This window comes from Ambystoma mexicanum, chromosome 3q (genome assembly GCF_040938575.1).
Source record: "Ambystoma mexicanum isolate Mex_15411 chromosome 3q, UKY_AmexF1_1, whole genome shotgun sequence".
Taxonomy (NCBI): domain Eukaryota; kingdom Metazoa; phylum Chordata; class Amphibia; order Caudata; family Ambystomatidae; genus Ambystoma; species Ambystoma mexicanum.
Genome location: NC_090926.1, coordinates 1,040,445,477 through 1,040,464,197, shown reverse-complemented (window position 1 = coordinate 1,040,464,197; position 18,721 = coordinate 1,040,445,477). Strand labels below are relative to the sequence as shown.

At 48.6% G+C, this 18,721-nt stretch overlaps 1 protein-coding gene across 5 annotated transcripts in view; it reads right to left on the bottom strand.

Annotated features, from left to right (window-relative positions):
• The window catches only part of USP36 (ubiquitin specific peptidase 36), a 1,150,746-nt gene that overhangs the window by 207,098 nt on the left and 924,927 nt on the right, over positions 1-18,721 (bottom strand). For all 5 annotated transcript variants that reach the window (XR_011305183.1, XM_069655231.1, XM_069655233.1 and 2 more), the window contains 2 exons: positions 16,957-17,124; positions 16,392-16,507 (listed from right to left, as the gene is read on the bottom strand). Coding sequence is in view for 4 of the 5 variants with exons in the window: in XM_069655231.1 (XP_069511332.1) it covers positions 16,392-16,507; positions 16,957-17,124 (284 nt within the window). In the remaining variant the exon portion in view is untranslated. The remainder of the gene's footprint in view (positions 1-16,391; positions 16,508-16,956; positions 17,125-18,721) is intronic.

The following is an 18,721-nucleotide window of genomic DNA, read 5'->3' as shown; positions in this document are numbered from 1 at the left end:
GTTCCTGAATCAGAGTCCTAGGTGTTTTACTGTTCCTAGAATAAGTGTTCCGTTATTCACAAAAAGTATATTGTACAGTTGGTTTACTAAGTGATTTCTTGCAGAGCATCACGGTACAACTGCTAGGGAGTACTACCCTTATATTACTGAAAGTAATCCAAAAGGTAACTATTGGTTTGACTTCCCTAGAACTCCTGTTAGGTGTTCCAAATTAGATTGAAGCATCGTGTTGTGTTTTTCTATAATGTATTTATATGATCAGTGATCGTACTCATTTCCCCCAAGATTTATCTGGGCCTACTTGTATTTAAGTAAACCATTTATTTTTACAATACATAGTGTTTCAGTGGCTTCTTTGGCTTTCATTGTACTGATTCTACAGCCCATTCTCTCCCTCCTAAAACAAGCCTGGCTGCTCGGTCTACGCTACCCTGAACTCAGGTAGTACAGCCATATACTAAGAGTGGAGTCTTGTACTGCCTTAGTTGAATGGTATTACTAAGCCCTTAGTTGGACTTCAGAAAAACTGTCCTAATAGGGACATCCTATTTTTTTGCTGTTTCGCACCTTTCCTGACTTTTGAAGTTAAGTAAAGCCTGCTTCCTACACTGATCTTCCTAAGCTCATCTGTCTTGGGGGCACTGATGGCTTTCGGTGCAGGGGAACTCTGCTCTCCATAGTAAAGTTCCTAGTTTATTTTGAGTAGTTTTTTGGTTAGTTTTTGAGTAGTTTTGTGGTTACTTTCACAATGTGTCCAGGATGTGCTGGTGGCAACGAATACTTGCATAGTGTTTTCTTTCTTATAGTCTTGTGCACTTTTGCATTTTACCTCTTAGTGCCAATTAGATTATACCATATACTCTAAAATGGCCGTTCCACAAGATTTTTGCAGCCCTTCTGCAGTCTTGCAGTTTCACCTTCTTTCTGCGCTGGAGCTGTAGGAGTTTCCAAATATGCTGAGCTCTTTCCCGGGGAAAGCTTCAGTTTCACCAGCATAGTGATGCTCTGTGTGTGTGGTCGGATGTTGGGTGCTGTGTCTTGTTTCTGCATTTGGCAATGGTCTCTCCATTGTTTCTACGGACCACCTAATATTTTTGCTTTGTTTTTTAACCCGTTCCGATTTTTTTTAAGGGAAATCATGCATTTAGCTTCACTTCCCTTTTGCTCATGTATTCTGAGGAATCTGATCAGTCCTTCATACTATCAGTACTGGGAAACTGTACTTGCTCTCAATGTTATCCTACGGAGGACAGGGAGGAGACAAATGGTTTGCATTTACTTACCCCTGCAACTATGATATTCCCAGAGGGCGGGATGGGTCCACTGAACTTCGCTGGAGGTTGGATGTCCTGCCTTTGGATGCAGTGAGAGGTGCCCAGGAGATGCGGGTGCAATGATTGTTCCTGTAGGGCCCAGGAGCAGAGTGTAACCCTTGACGATCAAGAAATGCAGACTGCACTGTTGTAGCCCTCTTCGGGACACTACACAGGATGGGGGAAGGAGAGTTCCAGCGACTGCCATCGCACACAGACAGCTGTAGTAAAGTCCTTCTAAAGCAGGATATCTTGAAGCTGGGAGGCTGAAATTCGGCAGGAAGGAGACTGCTCAGAACGGCTGGATCCTCGAGAACACATCGAGACTGGTTGGTTCCCACAGGTGGGGGGGTTGAAGCAATACACCGAGCCTTCGCAGAATAGGTAGTCCAACATGGCTTCTTACGGTCTCCAGTCAGCTGCTCTACGAGGAATTCGATCCAACGCTGATCTGAAGAAATAAATCCAGCCTTAAAGCAAGTCCAAGCCCACCAATGGTAAGGATCTGCACCATTCATACAGCCAGTAGTTGCCCAATCAGGAACAAGTATTGGTTTCACTCATGTCCCACGCCTAGACCTGCTGAGACCACGAATAGAGTGGGACCAGACAGTCCCACCCACTTCCTGAGCCATGCACACACAAAGGCATTAGACCGCAAAAGCAGAATCTTTCCCAGGCAAGTGCATGACCTTATTGTGGCATTTCCTGATCTGGCAAGGCAGGCAGAAGGCCAACCAACAATATGGCTGTCTAACCTGGGCAATATTTTCTGAAAGATGTGAACACAATTTACTTACCTAGTAACATTGTTGGTGATTGTTCAAAGAAAAATATTCGACACAAGTAAAATTAGAACGTACATACATAGACTATGTTCTGGGGCGAAGCATTGTGGCTCCTGTGACTTTTGGGCAAAATGCCCCATTTTTCTTAGAGATTGGACAGTTATGGAATCACTTGTGACTTGGTTCTATCTTTACTGAATTCATTTACATCTCAGGTGTTAAGCCATTTGAATGCATTTGAAGATCCTATAGTGAATTTATATCGCATACATTACTTACCATAATTGTATTCCTGATGCTTGTATCTGCTTAGATGCACATGCTTTGCATAGGCCACCATCTAGTGGTACGTGCAGAATATTGCATGACTTGTTTTTTCAAGTCAAAAAGGGACGTCAACTAGGTGGGTTTGTAATATTATCCCTAGTGTGTAGTCCATTGTACCCAGGGTCCTTCACGCATCAAAATCCCTCAGATTGTTTTCTTTCTGACATGAGGGAACATGAATTGTATATTTAAGTACCTGAGAGCAAGTGTAAGTTGTTTGATGTCTATGTACCTTCAACTCCAAGAGGGGAGGAAGGGTGGTGCATGTGAATCTAAGCAGATACAAGCATCAGAAGTACAATTAATTGTGGATCTGCTTATAATCGCATGATTTGCATAGACCAGCGAGCAGTACCTGGAGAAGGCGGTGGAATGTTTCAAGGAACAGCAGCAAAGTTAGGTTTCACCAAAATGCCAGGGGTAGCGGAAGTGACATCCCACAACCCTTGACCTCCGATGACATCACAGGAAGTGAAGTAATTTGCTCCCCCCATACCCTAAGTGACATCACAGGAAGCGACGGAACACAACCTTTCACCCCTTGACAAAACAGGAAGTGGCATCACATAGCGTTTAAGTACACTACAAGAAACATGGTTACGATATCACTGTAAAGGGATATACATTTCATACAAGAATGGATAACCATATGTATCATTAATATCAGTGCATGTAGGCCCATATTACCAAATTACTGTGAATGCAAGCAGACATGCAAGGCCAAACGATAATGATGTATTATATAGCATTTACGCTTGAGCGCTTCATATATAACAAATATAAATACAATATCACCTAACCTGTGTTGGTACACATTTATCAACCTCAGCAGGATGAAAGGCTGAGTTGACCTTGCCGGGAGTCGAATCTGGAAACTGCAGATATATGATATAATATGGCATTTATAACAAGCCTATCCACAAGTGTTACAAGGCGCGACGAGGCAAGGGAGGGGGAAACAGGGAAGACGCAGACAAAGATCTTACTAGGCCAGGTGACTTGAGATTGCGCAAGTGCAGGGGAAATCGCACACAATGCAGCATCGAACGCTCAACCCACTAAGCTATCTTACCAGCTATAGCTCTCAGAAAACCAGCCACTCCAGAAACCAAGAGCCACATGCTGCTGGCCACAGCCCAGGAGCCTCAATTAAAAATATTTTGTGTTTTTTAGGGGTAGCAAGGGAGACCTCAGCGATCACAAGAGCGACCCCTGGCGACCCCTAAATGACGTCCCTGTGCCCCAACTGTGACTCTTGTTTGGAATGTGTATCCAGACAGTAATGTTGTGTAAAGGTATGTATAGAACTCTAAGCAGCTGCCTTGCAAATGGCATCTAAAAGGGACATCTGAAATACAAGCTAAAGGAGCTCCTTTGCCATAGGTAGAGTACGCTCTGGGCATGAAAGGCAGAGTTTTGTTAGAAAGTGAGTAGCGAATTTGAATGCATTTGAGTATCCTCTTTCTGATAGCTGACTTAGAGACAGGAATCCCTTCTCTTCCAGTACCTATGGAAACAAAGAATTGATCAGTTGTTCTGATTGGCTTTGTCTCGTTAAGGTAATACATAACAGCCCTCCTAAGATCTACTGTATGGAAGCTTTTTTCTGCTGAATTGGTAGGGTTTTGGAAGAAAGCTGGATGTTCTATGGAATGGTTGACATGGAACTTTGAAATAAATGTAGGTGAATAACGTGAGTGTGTTCTTAGCACCACTTTGTCTTTATGGATGACAACAAAAGGATCTCGGACCGAGAGTGCCTGTAGTTCAATGACCCTTCTAATGGATGTAATGGAAATGAGGAAAAGCAGTCTTGTAAGTGAGTTGCTTAAGACTAATTTCATGCATCGGCTCAAATGAGGGACCCATGAGCTTTGTTAAGAATAATATTTAGTTGGGTTTGAAATAGGTGGGTGTAATCGTTTAACCGTCTCCATGAATGCTTTAACCACTGGCACCTTTCACCAGCAAATCTTTGCTTGTGAGGTGGTGTATGCAGATGGTGTGGCTAGATGGACTTTAAGAGAGTTGAAGACTAACCCTGAATTCAATAGGAAAAGCAAATAGAGAACAACGCGGGAAAGAACAATCAATTGGACTGCTGTCTCGAGCCAAATAACAAACGGTTTACATTTATTGCAGTAGCAATGTCTGGTTTAGATTTGTGTGCTTTTTTAAGGATGTCTGTGCATCTTTGTGGTAAGTTGAGATGACCAAAAGCTATCACTTTGGGAGCCATGCGGCCAAGTTTAGTGTTTGAGGGCATGGGTGATAAACTTTCCCCTAATGTTGGGACAGCATGTTGTATGGGCACGGAAGTTTCACTGGTGAACAAAGACATTGTGGGCAGGTGCGAGAACCATGGCTGACATGCCCACATGGGCGCCATCAGAATTAGCTTGACTTGTTCTTGGTGCATTTTGTGCATGATCTTCTTGAGAAGGTGTTGGATGGGGGTGGGGGGTACATAAATCTCCCTGGCCAATTTATCCACCAAGCGTTCCCCTTGGACCCTGTTTCGGGGTACCTGGACACGTAGTTGTTGTGCTGGGTTGAAAATAGTTCCATGTCTGGTTGACCCCAGTTTGAGAAGATGTTGTCTAGAATGTCTTTGTGCAACTGTCATTCGTGTTATGATGGACGTTATTTGTCTCTGCTTAGGACATCAGCTTGGCAGTTGTGTTCCTGTGTTGGGACCTAAGGAACATGTATTTTAATGCCCAATTCCATATGTTCTGCGCTAGTTTGGGCCAGACTTGGAGGATGTGTTCCCGCCTGCTCGTTTATGTAAAACATGGCTGTTGTGCTGTCTGTTAGGATCAGTACTATTTTTCCTTGAAGAAGGTGTTGAAAGTCTTGAAGCGCTTTTAACACTGCTAACAATTCTAGAAGGTTGATGTGCTTCTTTGTTAGCGATTGTGACCATCTGCCGTGAGCAGTGTGATTGAGGAGATGTGCTCCCCAACCTTGCCGTGATACATCTGTGGTAAGAGTGGCTTCTACTGTGGGGGTGGTGAATGATTTTCCTTGCAGAAGGTTCTCCTTTGTCCACCACAGCAGGGAATTAGCTAAGTTCTGCAAATTTACTACAATTGTCCTGCTGACCGCTTCCCTGTGACCATTCTTTTGCTAGGCACTGTTGTATTGGACGCATGCGCAGTAGGGCATGAGATACCATGTAAATGCAGGAAGCCATCATCGCTAGGAGGCACATGGCTTTCCGTACAGTTATCTGACGACCGGATACATAATGTGGAATGTGTTGGAGGAAATGTTGTACCCTCTCGGTGGGGGAAGACTAAAGCATCTTTCATTTGAATTTGTGACCCAAGAAACTGTTTTGTTTGACTTGGAACAAAACTTGATTTTTTATCGTTGATTGAGAAGCCTAGACTGAAAAGCAGGTCGATTGTCTCTTGGGTGTTTTGATGACATTTGAGGAGTCTTTCCTGTTATTAGCCAGCCCTCGAATATAAGGGCACACAGGAATAGACTGTGCAGCAGCCACTGCAAGTACTTTGGTGAACACTCTTGGCGCAGAGGATATGCCGAAGGGGAACACCTTGAACTGGTAATGAGTCGTTCAGACTTTGAACCCAAGATATTTTATGCGCTGGCAACGTTGAAATATGAAAGTATGCATCTTTCATACCCAGTGTTATCATGTAATCCCCCCGTTTTAAGAGCATAAATATTTTCTGAAGGGTAGTCATACAAACCTTTTGCGGTTTGGCATTCGTGTTTGCTGGACGAAGGTCTAAACACAGAACACATAGTTAAATCCTTTTTTGGAAATAAGGAAGTATGTTGAATAAATACCCTTGTTTACCTCGTGAGGAGGGAACTGCTCTATTACTCCTTTAGCAGAATTTGAATTTCCTCTTGTAGAATTTGTTGATGTTCCGGTGACATCTTTTGTTGCCTTGGTGGATGGTTTTGTGAGAAACTATAGAGTACCCCCAGGTCACGGTGGAAAGTATCAACTTGTCCGAGGTGATTCCCTCCCATGTGTGGCCATGTTGAGAGATACAACCCCCTACTGGGGGAAACATGGGAGGGAACCTGAGCTGGCTTCTCACTGTTTCTGGGGGGATAGGTCTTTAGTGGCTGAAGTCCTATTACAACCTCTACTTCGTATGGAGCCCTTTTGATAGGTGGATTGAAAAGGGTGTGTATGTGAGGTGTTGGAATACCAAGGTCATGTTGATCCTTGGTTGAAGGAGGATCGTGTTGCACGTGGGAATGTTTGGCCACAAAAGAACCTACATGTAGGGCCACAAGCTGTTAGACTTGTGAGAAGTAGAAGATGCAAGAAACTCTACAGCAAGGGTAGAAAGGGCTGAGTGCGTAGAGCCGATGAGTGAGCAAAACAGGTGAATACATAGTGCCTGGAGCGAACGAGTGTGCCTGGAGCGAAAAAGTGTGTGCCTGGAGCGAAAAAGTGTGTGCCTGGAGCGAAAAAGTGTGTGCCTGGAGCGAAAAAGTGTGTGCCTGGAGCGAAAAAGAGTGTGCCTGGAGCGAAAAAGAGTGTGCCTGGAGCGAAAAAGAGTGTGCCTGGAGCGAAAAAGAGTGTGCCTGGAGCGAAAAAGAGTGTGCCTGGAGCGAAAAAGAGTGTGCCTGGAGCGAAAAAGAGTGTGCCTGGAGCGAAAAAGAGTGTGCCTGGAGCGAAAAAGAGTGTGCCTGGAGCGAAAAAGAGTGTGCCTGGAGCGAAAAAGAGTGCCTAGAGAAAAAGAGTGCCTAGAGAAAAAGAGTGCCTAGAGAAAAAGAGTGCCTAGAGAAAAAGAGTGCCTAGAGCAAATGAGTGCCCAGAGTGGAGCTGACCTGTTACTAGAGTGGACGAGTTGCGCAGAGATACTGAATGCGTAGAGTGGATGGAACGCGTGAAATGGAGCGCGTGGGGCAGACAAGAGCGCATGCGCGGAGCAGACAAATGCGCGGGGCGGACTGGAGCGCATGAGTGCGTCGAGCAAACCGGAGTGTGTGGAGCAGATTGGGATGCATGGAGTGGATAGGAGTGCATGGAACGGACTGGAGCGCATAGAACTTCGTGACGTATATAGTATGGTTTGGAATGCAGAGAACATTTTGAAAGAGCATGTAACACACATCACACCACCACGCTTACTCTCCCCTCTACACCACCACTCAACTAGAACACAGAGATACTATGACAACATTCGGTGTAACTGTTCTCATACTAACATCCGCCGCATACTCCACAGCACTCCAAGTAAAACACTGCTGGTTACAACCCCCCCAGCCAGGCGTTCTCCTCAGGCATAACGCAGCCACACTCGGTCTGGATAAATCCTGCCAGAACGAACACATACTCCTGATCTCTCAACCACCACACCTACCGCTAAGAAGCAGCTATTACACGAATACAGCACCAGCTGCACACATAGCCGGTGCTCACACGCACATTTCGACTCTCTACTGATCTGAACTTCGGTTCCCAAGGGCGTTCAACCTACCAGCGCCTTCAGACCATACCAATGGTATATAAGGTGCTATATAAATGCAAAATAGCATAACATGTGTTAAAAAACCTTGTTGAATATAGGGTTTGTTTGAAATTTGGTTTTGTGACTTTAGAGTCTCATGCTCTTTTTGGGCAGTTTCCAAGTTGTGATCCGCCGCCTTACCAAACACCACGTTATCCTCAACAGGCATATTAAGGTTGCTTGAGTCTCAAGCTTAAACCCCAATTGTTGCAATCAAGCGAAGAGGTTTAGAATAGTGCCTTTCGCTACATTTCTACCTGCATTGTCAGCTGCATCTAGCAAAACGTTTTTTCCACTCGGGGATTAACAGCCATGGTGAGAGAAGTTGTTTCTAAAGAAGGCTTTATTCTTTGGGGCTCTGACTGAAGCAGAGGAATGCACTCTCCTTTTGAGGTATTTTCCTCTAGCATCTAGTATAAATAATCTAGATCTTGTGTGACATTCTGTGTCTGAATTTTGAAGTGAACGGTTGCTTTTTAAAGCAGATCATTTTATAAAATCTGATCATGTATAGGTAAGTCCGCTATAGGCTGGTTCCCATCTGTAGGTGAAGGAATTCAAAATGTGTTGTCCTCATAAGGATCATCACCACAATATTGATCATCATCTTGGATCCTCGCCATAATCAGTATTATTCTCATCTAAATAAATTACCTCTTCTGTAAGCCTTGCATCATGGGGCTGTAAAAAGGTATCTACCGGTGATCTAGAGGATTTAGAGGGAGACTCTCCTTGCATTAGTTCAATCTGTCTTTAAGTGAAAATTTCTCCATAAAAGACAACCTTGTCCATAGTTTGCTGAAACCTCTCCTTTGTCCAAGAACCTGTTTTAGGCGTTTCATGAAAAGGGTACATAACCTCTTCAGGGTTATGTGTAGGACTAGAATGTAAAGCTTGTGACAGAGGTGAAGAGGACTCTGTGTAGTGACTGCGTTTCAGTGATGTATGGACTTGCGCCAAAATATTAGTCTGTAAATGGAACAAGTTACTTACCTTTAACTGTTGTTCTCCAGCATCTGTCTGGCATGGATTCACATGCTCATGAATATTCCCAGTCAGGCGGGGAATCCTCGGTAAAGAAAAAATCTGTTTAGTTTCTGAACTGTCTATCTCCTAATAACCAACAACTGGTCTCTGGGACATACTGCCCTCAGCCAATGACTGCCCTCTACCTAAGCCCCTCCTCTGGCAGCCATCTTCAGATTTGGTAGCACATAAAGTGGCAGTAGGACCAAGAGAAGAGCCACAGAGGGGTAGGAGGGAGGGTTCACATGTGAATCAATGCCAGACCCATGCAGGAGAACAGTTACAGGAAAGTAACTTGTTCCTTCTCCAGCATGGGGTCTGGCATGGATTCACATGCTCATGAATACAAGAATACATAGCAGTACACACATGCACAACCACGGAGGTGGCAAGGCTCAACATTAGGCATTTAATCAACTCAACATTAAGCATCTCTAACATCCTCACCAGGCCCACCTTCAGGCGAACAGGTTGTGCAGCACTGCCTGGCCGACTCTGGACTCCTCCTTGGAATCCCGGTCGACGCATTAGAATCTTGTGAAGGTGTGCGTCAACCTCCACGTAGCAGCCCTGCAGATGTCCAACAAGGGTACTCCAGACGGGAACACCGTGGTGTGTGATCGCTCTGGTCGAATGGGCTCCCGGACGGCCGGGCAAGGGTCGGTTTGCCAACCGGTGACAGTGCATAATGCAGCCGGAGAGCCATCTGGAAATGGAAGCTTTCGAAAGGGCCTTCGCTTGATTCACAGGTCCAAAGTTCACAAACAGCTGTGATGTCTTCCGCAGGCTCTGCGTGCGGTCCACGTAGAACTTCAGCGCTATAGCCACATCTAGCCAGTGCAAAGTCCTTTCGGTCGGCGACGAAGGCGACAGGAAGAAAACGGGTAGCACCAATGGCTCGTTGAGATGGAAGTCCAACGGCACCATGGGCATGAAGGAGGGGTGCTACCTCAGAACCACCCTTGTCTCGTGGAATGTCAGGTATGGAGGTTTACAGGAAAGGGCCTGGGTATCTCCCACTCGTCGTGCAGAGGTGATGGCCACAAGAGACACTGTCTTCCACGACAGGAACTTCAACGGTGCCCAATGCAGAGGCTCGAATGGCGGCCCCATGAGCTTGGTCTGCACCACGTTGAGCTCCCACGCCGGGGCCGGAGCCTTCACCGGCGGGAACGATCGGAACAGTCCTTTCATGAACTCCTTCACCAGGCGATGAGACCATAGGGATGACCGCCCCAGAGTTCTGGTGTAGCGGGAGATAGCCGCCAGATGGATCTTGATGGAGGCATGTGCCAGCCCCACCTTGGCCAGCGATAGCAAGTACGGAAGCATTTGAGAGGCCGCAAATCGCAGAGGGTTAATCTTCTGTGCACGGCACCAGACAGAGAACCTCTTCCATTTGTGTCCATAGCACTTGAGAGTCGAGGACGCCTAGTCTTTTCAAGCACCTCCTTGCAGTCCGCCGGGATATCGTATCCGCCGAACTCTAGTACTGCAGGAGCAAAGCCTGCAGGTTCAGCAACCCCGGGTCGTGGTGGAGGATGGCGCTTCCTTCCCTGGCGGAAAGATCCGCGTCCGTCAGAAGTTTGACTGGAGGGGACGCCGACATGTCCAGAAGGTCCGAGAACCAAATCTGCCTCGGCCACGCAGGTGGGATGAGGATCATCTTGCACCGGGACCGTCTGAGTTGACTGATGAGTCGCAGCAGCAACGGTGGGAACGTATACAGGAACAGGCCGTCCCAGGGGAATGAGAAGGCATCGCCCATTCTCCCCGGCTGGGGAAACCTACTGGCGAACCTCCGGGACTTGGCGTTCGTCGCTGTTGCGAATAGGTCGATCTGGGGATTGCCCCATCGTTGGAATAGGCGATCCACTTGATCCTGCCGCCGCTCCAGCTCATAGCACGAGTGCAGCTCCCTGCTGAGTGAGACGGCGATGGTGTTCTCGATTCCTGCCAGATGGAAGGGTACCAGAAACATCCCTTGGGTGACAGCCCAGTGCCACAGATCCTGCGCTTCCTTGGATAGGGCTGGAGATCAGGTGCTCCCTTGCTTCCGGATGTAGAACATCGTGGTGGTGTTGTCGGTGAAGACCCTTACCACCTTGCCCTTGAGGGACGGAAGTAACAACCTGAGAGCCCAGAACACGGCTCGGAGCTACAGGACATTTATGTGTAGTGACCTCTCCTCCGGGAGCCAAAGGCCTCTTGCGTGGAGATCTCCGGTGTGCGCTACCCATCCCTCCAGGGAGGCGTCTGTCGTCACAGTTTCCTGATGTGCCGGGGTCTGGAAGTTCATGCCCGCCGCCGGATGCGCGCAGGTGCCCCACCACGGGAAAGTCTTGTTGAGTGAGATCCTGTCTTCGAAGCTGCCCGCCGCTTGCATCCAACGGGCGTAGAGGAACTCCTGCAGTGGTCGCATCCGCAGTCTGCATAGGCGCACGAGGTAGATGCACAAGGACATCATGCCGAGTAGGGACTTGATGGACCTCACCCTAGCCACGTCCATGGTCAACAGCCGCTGTACCTTGCCCAGGATGGCCTTCATCATTTCCTCCGAAGGCAAAGCCAATCGTGCCACTGTGCCGAGCCTGGCTCCCAGGAACAGGGCGACTTGCGACAGTACCAAGTGGGATTTCACGAAGTTGATCGAGAATCCCAGATGCGTGAGCAGTTGGACCGTCTTTGCTGTGTGGTCGACAGCGAGTTCACTTGACTTTGCTCGGATGAGCCAATCGTCCAGGTAGGGGTAGACGTGGATCCCCTGTAGCCGCGCCGCCACTGGTGCTAGGCACTTGGCGAACACCCTGGGCGCCGACTTCAATCCGAAGGGAAGGGCCTTTAACTGATAGTGTCGCCCTTGGACCACAAATCGCAGGAATTTTCAATGTCCTTTTTGAATGGGGATGTGGAAGTAGGCATCCTTTAAGTCCTGCGATGATAGGAAGTCGCCTTCCTCCAGCTGTCCCAGCACGTGCTGGAGGGTGACCATACGGAAGTTCTGGGACTTGATGTACTTGTTTAGACGACAAAGGTCCAGGATGGGTCGCCAACCGCCGGTCTTCTCTCCGGACGAGGAAGTATCGCGAGTACACTCCGGAGCCCCAAATCCTCTTTGGGACGAGTTTGATGGCTCCCTTTCTTAGCATCGCCCGTACCTCCAGCAGCAGTTGAGGGATGTGGTTTTCCTTCCTGGCCACGGGTGGAATACGGGGACACCTCTTTTGAAATTCGAGTGTGCCCGCGGGCCAGGGCATCCAGCACCAAACGGTCGGTGGGGATGGACTCCCACACACTGACAAATTTCACCAGCCGGCCTCCCACCGGGGTGCTCAGGTGGGGGCCCGCCTCCACGGTCTGTTCAATCCTGTTTTGTCGCGGCCTTGCCGCCTTGGCCTCCTTGGTAACGACAGGATCCTCCTGTCTAGCCGCGTCCTCTGTAGGCCTCCTGCGACGAGGAGTGGGCCCGCTTGGCGGTACGATGAGGAACCACCGCCGAATCCTTCGGAGGCACCTTGCTTGCCTCCGGAGTTCCGAATGGACGGCCGTCGTTGTTGGAGAACACCCAAGGTCCGAGCCGTCTCAGTGTTTGCCTTGATGGTCTTTAGTGAATCGTCCACTGTCTTGCCGAACAGGTTTTTTCCGTTGAAGGGCATGTCCAGTACCCTGGTGTACACGTCCTTGTGGAAGTTGTGGCCTTGAGCCAACCGTGCCGGCGAAGGCAAACGCTGTTGCCCATCTGACGAAAGGCGGTGTCGCCGATGTCCGTGGCCACAGTAATGGCGTGGTCCGACGCCACTTCGCCTTCCTGTAGGATTTCCATGGCCTCAGCCCTCTTGTCGTCCGGGAGGAAGTCCAGCAATGGAGCGATCTTGAACCACAGCTCCCTGTCGTAGCGTGCCACGATCGCGAGGGTGTTGGTCGATTTAATCGTCGCCGACGAGATAACCCGTCGTCCCATGGCATCCAGCTTCTTCCCCCTCGCCATCCGGCGGGGATGTTGAAGTTGAAGCCGTTGCCCCCGCCACTTTCTTCTTGGCCGCGCGGAGACCACTGAATCCGGGGACGGCTCTGCCCTGAGACAATAGCGGCGGAGTCCGGGACCCAGTACTTCTTCATGTACCGGTCTCTCTTAGCAGGAGCCGTGGACGGGTTCAGCAGGAGCGCCAGCCCCTCGTCCCAGATGTCGTCCAGCAACGGGACTGAGAGGACAGTCTTCCGCTCGGCCTCCCGCCGTTGGTAGAGGAAACCTTCCTTCTTCTGTTCTTCGGGGCAGAGCTGGAAGAGCTCAGATGCCCTGGTGATCATGGCGTGGAAGGAGCCAATTTTGTCGGGGGGGTCGGAGGCTCGAGGAGGTGGTGAAGGTAGGTCCATTCTGTCGTCACCACCGTCGTGGTCGTCCGCGTCCGTCGCGGCCGTCTCCGTTCCCGTCTCATCCCTCGGCGGGGGTGGGATGAAGGCTGGAAGGGGAGAGGGGGTGGAGGATGGACTTGTCTCCGCTTGTTAGGCGGGCTCCCCGACAGACCATGCCCTGCTGGGTCGTGGGTGGGGGGTAAGGGCATCCTTGCCCTCATCTCCATGCACAGGTTCTGTATAGCCATCAAAATAGCTCCTGAATTGTCCTGTGGTATGGGCACCGGCTGCAACGGGACCGATGGTTAGGGCGTGGGGCACTCTGCGACCCTATTTTCCTCGTCAACCCCCCCCCCCCCACCAGTTGCTCTCCTAGTCAGGATCCTTCCTGTGGGCCCTGGATTCCTCGAACTTCTTGTCCAGGATTCTTTGGACGCTCGCCAACTCATCCTCAGAGGTGGTATCCGTGTCCGTTATGGCTACCGTGCTCCCACCCCTCTTTCTCCTGCTGGGATTGCACGGGGGTCCTCTATAGGCAGGGAAACTCTAGCCCCTGAAGTCGTCTCCACTGGGGAAGCCTCCTTAGGTTTTGCCAGGGCCGCCAGGACTCCCTCAATCGAGGCCTAAGCCGGGTGAATCAGGGCCTTCACGACCTTGAGCTTGTCTGAGGTCTTCACCTGGGGGGGAGGGTCACCGCCTCGCTCCCCCTCGGCTGTCTCCGTCGGGATCGACCGGGAATTCTCACGAAGCTTACCTGGGTTCTCCGACTGGCTCGTGGTTGATGGCGTCGGTGATAACGCGCCCTGCCTGGCAGCCGAGGAGCCTGACCGATCAGCGCTCCCGGTGCCGCAGACTCGCTGTACTTTGCCTTTTGTTGGGGCCCCGTCGCCAGAGCACCCTCAAAGGTCTTAGAAGCCCGCTCAGACTTCTCACCTGCTGCTGGGCTCTTCCCCTCCAGCCAAATGGTGAGTCGAATATGATGATCCTTCATTGTCCGTTCGGACATATTCTTGCAAAACGCAGTGTCCTTCTCCACGTGCGTTTTGTCGTCGTGAAGGCAGTAGAGGCACAGAGTGCTCATCCTCGAAGACATTTTGTAATCCGCATCCAGGGCAGCTCCTGAAAAGCTTGGATCTGGGCGTCGTGTTTCCTTTGTCCAGGGCCATGTCCACACGGGGTAGGCCTTAAAGATCTTCCGGAATCCTCCAAGAAGTGAAAACTCTACGAAAATTTGCTCTTGAGGGGCGTAGAAAATTCCGAAATGGGTCCCCGTTGATCGGAAGTAGAATCGGTGGAGTTTGAGGCTCGGTTGACTGAAAAAATGAGAATGAACTCTTTGAAAATCGCAAAACGCAGTAAAAACTTGAGAGCTATAACACAAGGACTCCCAACACTTGAACGTGCAGTAAAAATCTGAAGATGACTGCCAGAGGAGGGGTAGAGGGCAGTCATTGGCTTAGGTAGAGGGCAGTCATTGGCTGGGGGCAGTATGACCCAGAGACCAGCGATTGGTTATTAGGAGAAAGACAGTTCAGAAACAAAACAAACTGATTTTTTCTTTACCGAGGATTCCCAGCCTGACGACGGGGAATATTCATGAGCATGTGAATCCATGCCAGACCCCATGCTGGAGAAAAGTGCATTTTCTATGGTTGTTTTAAAGCAGTCTCTAGTGTACTAGTTTTCGATGTAGGTTCGGGAGCCCGAACGCTAGCAGAAATAGGCATTGGTTTCGGCGTACGTTCAGTCATGGGCGCAGTCGAAACCTGTGGCCTGTGTTTTTCATGAGCCGAAGATTTGTCACTCTACGCTCGTTTCAGAGGAATGTCATGATGTGCATGGGATGTGGGCGCAGAGGACTGCTTCAAGGCAGAACAGCTGGCGGAGCATTTCTGTTCGGGCGGAGGCAGACAGGCACTTGGGAATTTGTAGCTCCCATGTCGTTTTCAGCATCACTGAGCGCTGAATTGTTCCTCCTATGACTCTTCGGTGCCCGTTGTTACAGCTAAAGAACCGCCGCCTGCAGAATGTGCGCTGCCAACATTTGGGTCCACTGATCTTTAAGTGTCTTTTGGTGTAAAAGCAGATAGGCAGCCCAGGGTTTTTCGCAGTGACCCTTAGGAAGGCACCAATTACACACTTTATGAGTGTCCTTCCAGGTGTACATTTTATGGCAGAGGGACAGAATTTAAAAGGAGAGTGTTCCATGATAAAGGAACCCAGAAAAAGTGTTAGAAGAAAGGAGGGAAAGAGAACATTTAGGCAATTCTCTAAAAAAATATGTTGAATGTAACACCCTCCTCTCTCTCTACTGAGTAGGCCAAGGAGACTGCCGTTGATAATCTTCATTAGTCACGAAGCAACGTCGAGATGAGATAGCATTGATGTTCGTCGAATGCGATATTTAATTAAAATGAACCAAATAAGTCTATAAAGGGTATAAGCCACGAGGCCGCAACATCCAACCGTCCGTTATAGCAAAAAAAAGAACCTGTGGATCTTTGACGCGTGAAGGACCATGGATACAATAGTTCCCTGTTCAATATAACTAGGGTGGCGCCCTAAAATCTGTCAACCAGGCCAGATTCTAGAAATCCATTTGATCACCATCTAATCATGGGGGCTGCCACATTCTGTGGGATTTTACTCAGTTGTGGATTCAGGACTAAATATAGACACCATTCCCAAAGCAAGCAGATCTGGCTCTATGGCCGGGGGAACTCAGAGGACTGCAGGGCCATTCCCAAATATATCAAAATGTGTACAGCACTCTGTACTACTCACCTGTTGGGTACAGCAGGCTTGTACCACATCAAGATCTAAAAGTTCAACCTGTTATGCATTGTGGCGGGGCTAGCAAATCATTGTATGGCAATGAACCCTTAGGTGAGGACTCCAAAGGTAAGAAGCCCGTAAACAAATCCATGTAAAAAATGAAAAAAGAACATACATGAGATGGACAATTTAGGACTTTCTCTTGCAAGCAGCATACAGTGTTGTGGTTGAAAGGTTAAACCCAAAAGATAATAGGAGGCTCAAAGATTATACTACAAATAACTAATGTGAATGTCTGGTTTTACCTTGCCGCTGTCAAACTCCTCGTCCCACTCATCAATCACAGTGTCATATTTGGCATCTCGAAAGTCCTGGATGGAATCCTGGCTAATGGCAGACACAGCACCATCCCACGTCAGCACTGTGGATGAAAAGAAGAAGGACACCCAGATCATAAAAAGGTTACCAAAGAAATCTCTTGCAGGGAACAGGTAGCAGGGTTTACCACAGGCAAAGTCAGCAGGGTCAACCAATTCAAGTCTGTGGCATTCATCCCCCATTGATGAAGAAGTGTCAGAGACAATACGATTAATCAGTGTGCTGCCACACTAAACACTGCCACACTAAACAGAGCCCCAACAACAGCCATGAGTCATCCCAACAAGGTTAATCAGGCAGTTTTACAAAGCATCCATAGCCAGCCTCATATCAATGTAGAGGAATAGCCATCACACACCTAGGGTAGTGTGCTAAAGCAAACAGATCATCCTCAGCAACACTATAGTGTCCAGAACACAAGAGTCCTGAAAGACAGGAGTGTAGAGACAAAGTAACCCTAATCAAGGCAGAGAATTAACGGTTACACATTACCCTGTGTCCCATAAGCTTTGTCTGAGGAATTCTTAAGAAGCTCTAGCACCACATCCGAGTCTTTCCTTCTGTCCCAGGATCTGTCAGGGCTTATGGGCCTGGGGATCGCCTCACATGAAGAACCTCTGTACCCATCACACATCTGATGGTCCCACGCGACTACTGCAACTGTACGGGCAGAAAGCAGATACGGGAAGAAAAAAAAAGTAAACGTTCAACTCCTCACCTGTTCCAACTTATTCCAGATACTGAGAAAAACACAAACCCAACACATTCAGAACTCAAAATTATAACACTCACACATGCGTACCATTTTAACCAAATGGCATTTTCTCTTTTCTTATCTGTAAGGGAGATTTATCATTTTTATGCTTCATCCCCTCTCATAGTGAGCAACCCAGCACTTTTTGCTGGACTTCTGGACCATTTTCTTTAATCCTGAATGATTGGAGCCTTATTCCACTCATTCATTCTTATGGGATCAGCCATTTTGAACATTCCTTTGTATTTTACAATTTCAGGGACGTCATTTCACCAAAATGCCTGGGGTAGCGTTAGTGACATCACACGGCCCTTGACCCCCTGATGACATCACAGGAAGTGATGTCATTTGACCCCACCCCCAAGTGATATCGCGTGAAACGATGGCACAGGACCTTTCACCCGTTGACAAAATAGGAAGTGGCATCACATAGCATTGTACACTACGAAAAGAACAAGTTACTCTCTTACCTGGTAACGTTCTTTCGATGGGATGGTCCGACGATGCATTCCATATCTATGACAGTAATCACCACAGCTGTGCTGCTTCGGAAAACCTTTCGGCGTCTGCGTCAATGACGTTGATACGCCGTCCGAGAGGACCTCATCAGACGGCCGATGTTATAAATAGGACGCACAACGCCTGTAGTCTCAGTTGGTTTTTCCCAGAACGTGTGGCACCAGTCTTCTGCCAGTCTGACCACACAAAGCCTTGCGGAAACGTAAGCTGCAATTGCATAACAAATTCTGTAGCGGGGAAGGTAGGGAGGGAGCGATATGGAATACGTCGTCGGACCATCCCATCGAAAGAACGTTACCACGCAAGAGAGTAACTTGTTCTTCAAGGGGATTGGGTCCTCCGACGTATTCCATATCTATAACAAACTCACAAAGGAGTACCAATGCAAGGAGGTGGGAATAGAATTTAGAAAACAGAAATTTAGAATTCCCAATCAAATTCCGGAGTAAAGGACCGCCTTGCCAAAGGCCAGATCCTGTCCCCGGATGGAATCGAGGGAGTAGTGACGTACAAAAGTATGTACCGAAGCCCAGGTGGCTGCATCACAGATGTTACGAATAGGAACACCCCTCTGTAGGGCAGCAGAGGCAGCCATACCCCTGGTAGAACGGGCCTGTAAGCCGACCGGTGGGTCCTAACCCACCAAGCGGTAACACTCGATATAGCCAAAATAATCCAGCGAGACAGTCTGTTTCGTCACAGCTTGTCCCAAACGCTTTCCAGCGTAACCAATGAAGAGTGGTCGTCCACTCTGACCCGGGACATGCGTGAAATATAAAAGCTTAACACTCTCCTAGGATCAAGCCTATGGAGCCTCTCCCCTTCCTTACCAGGATGTGGAGGAGGATAAAACGCAGGAAGAACAACCTTCTGTCCTAAATGAAAATCCGACACCACCTTCGGAAGAAAGGAAGGACGAACTCTAAGGACAACCCTGTCCTTATGAAACACAGTGAATGGTGGCTTAGCTGAAAGTGCCTGTAA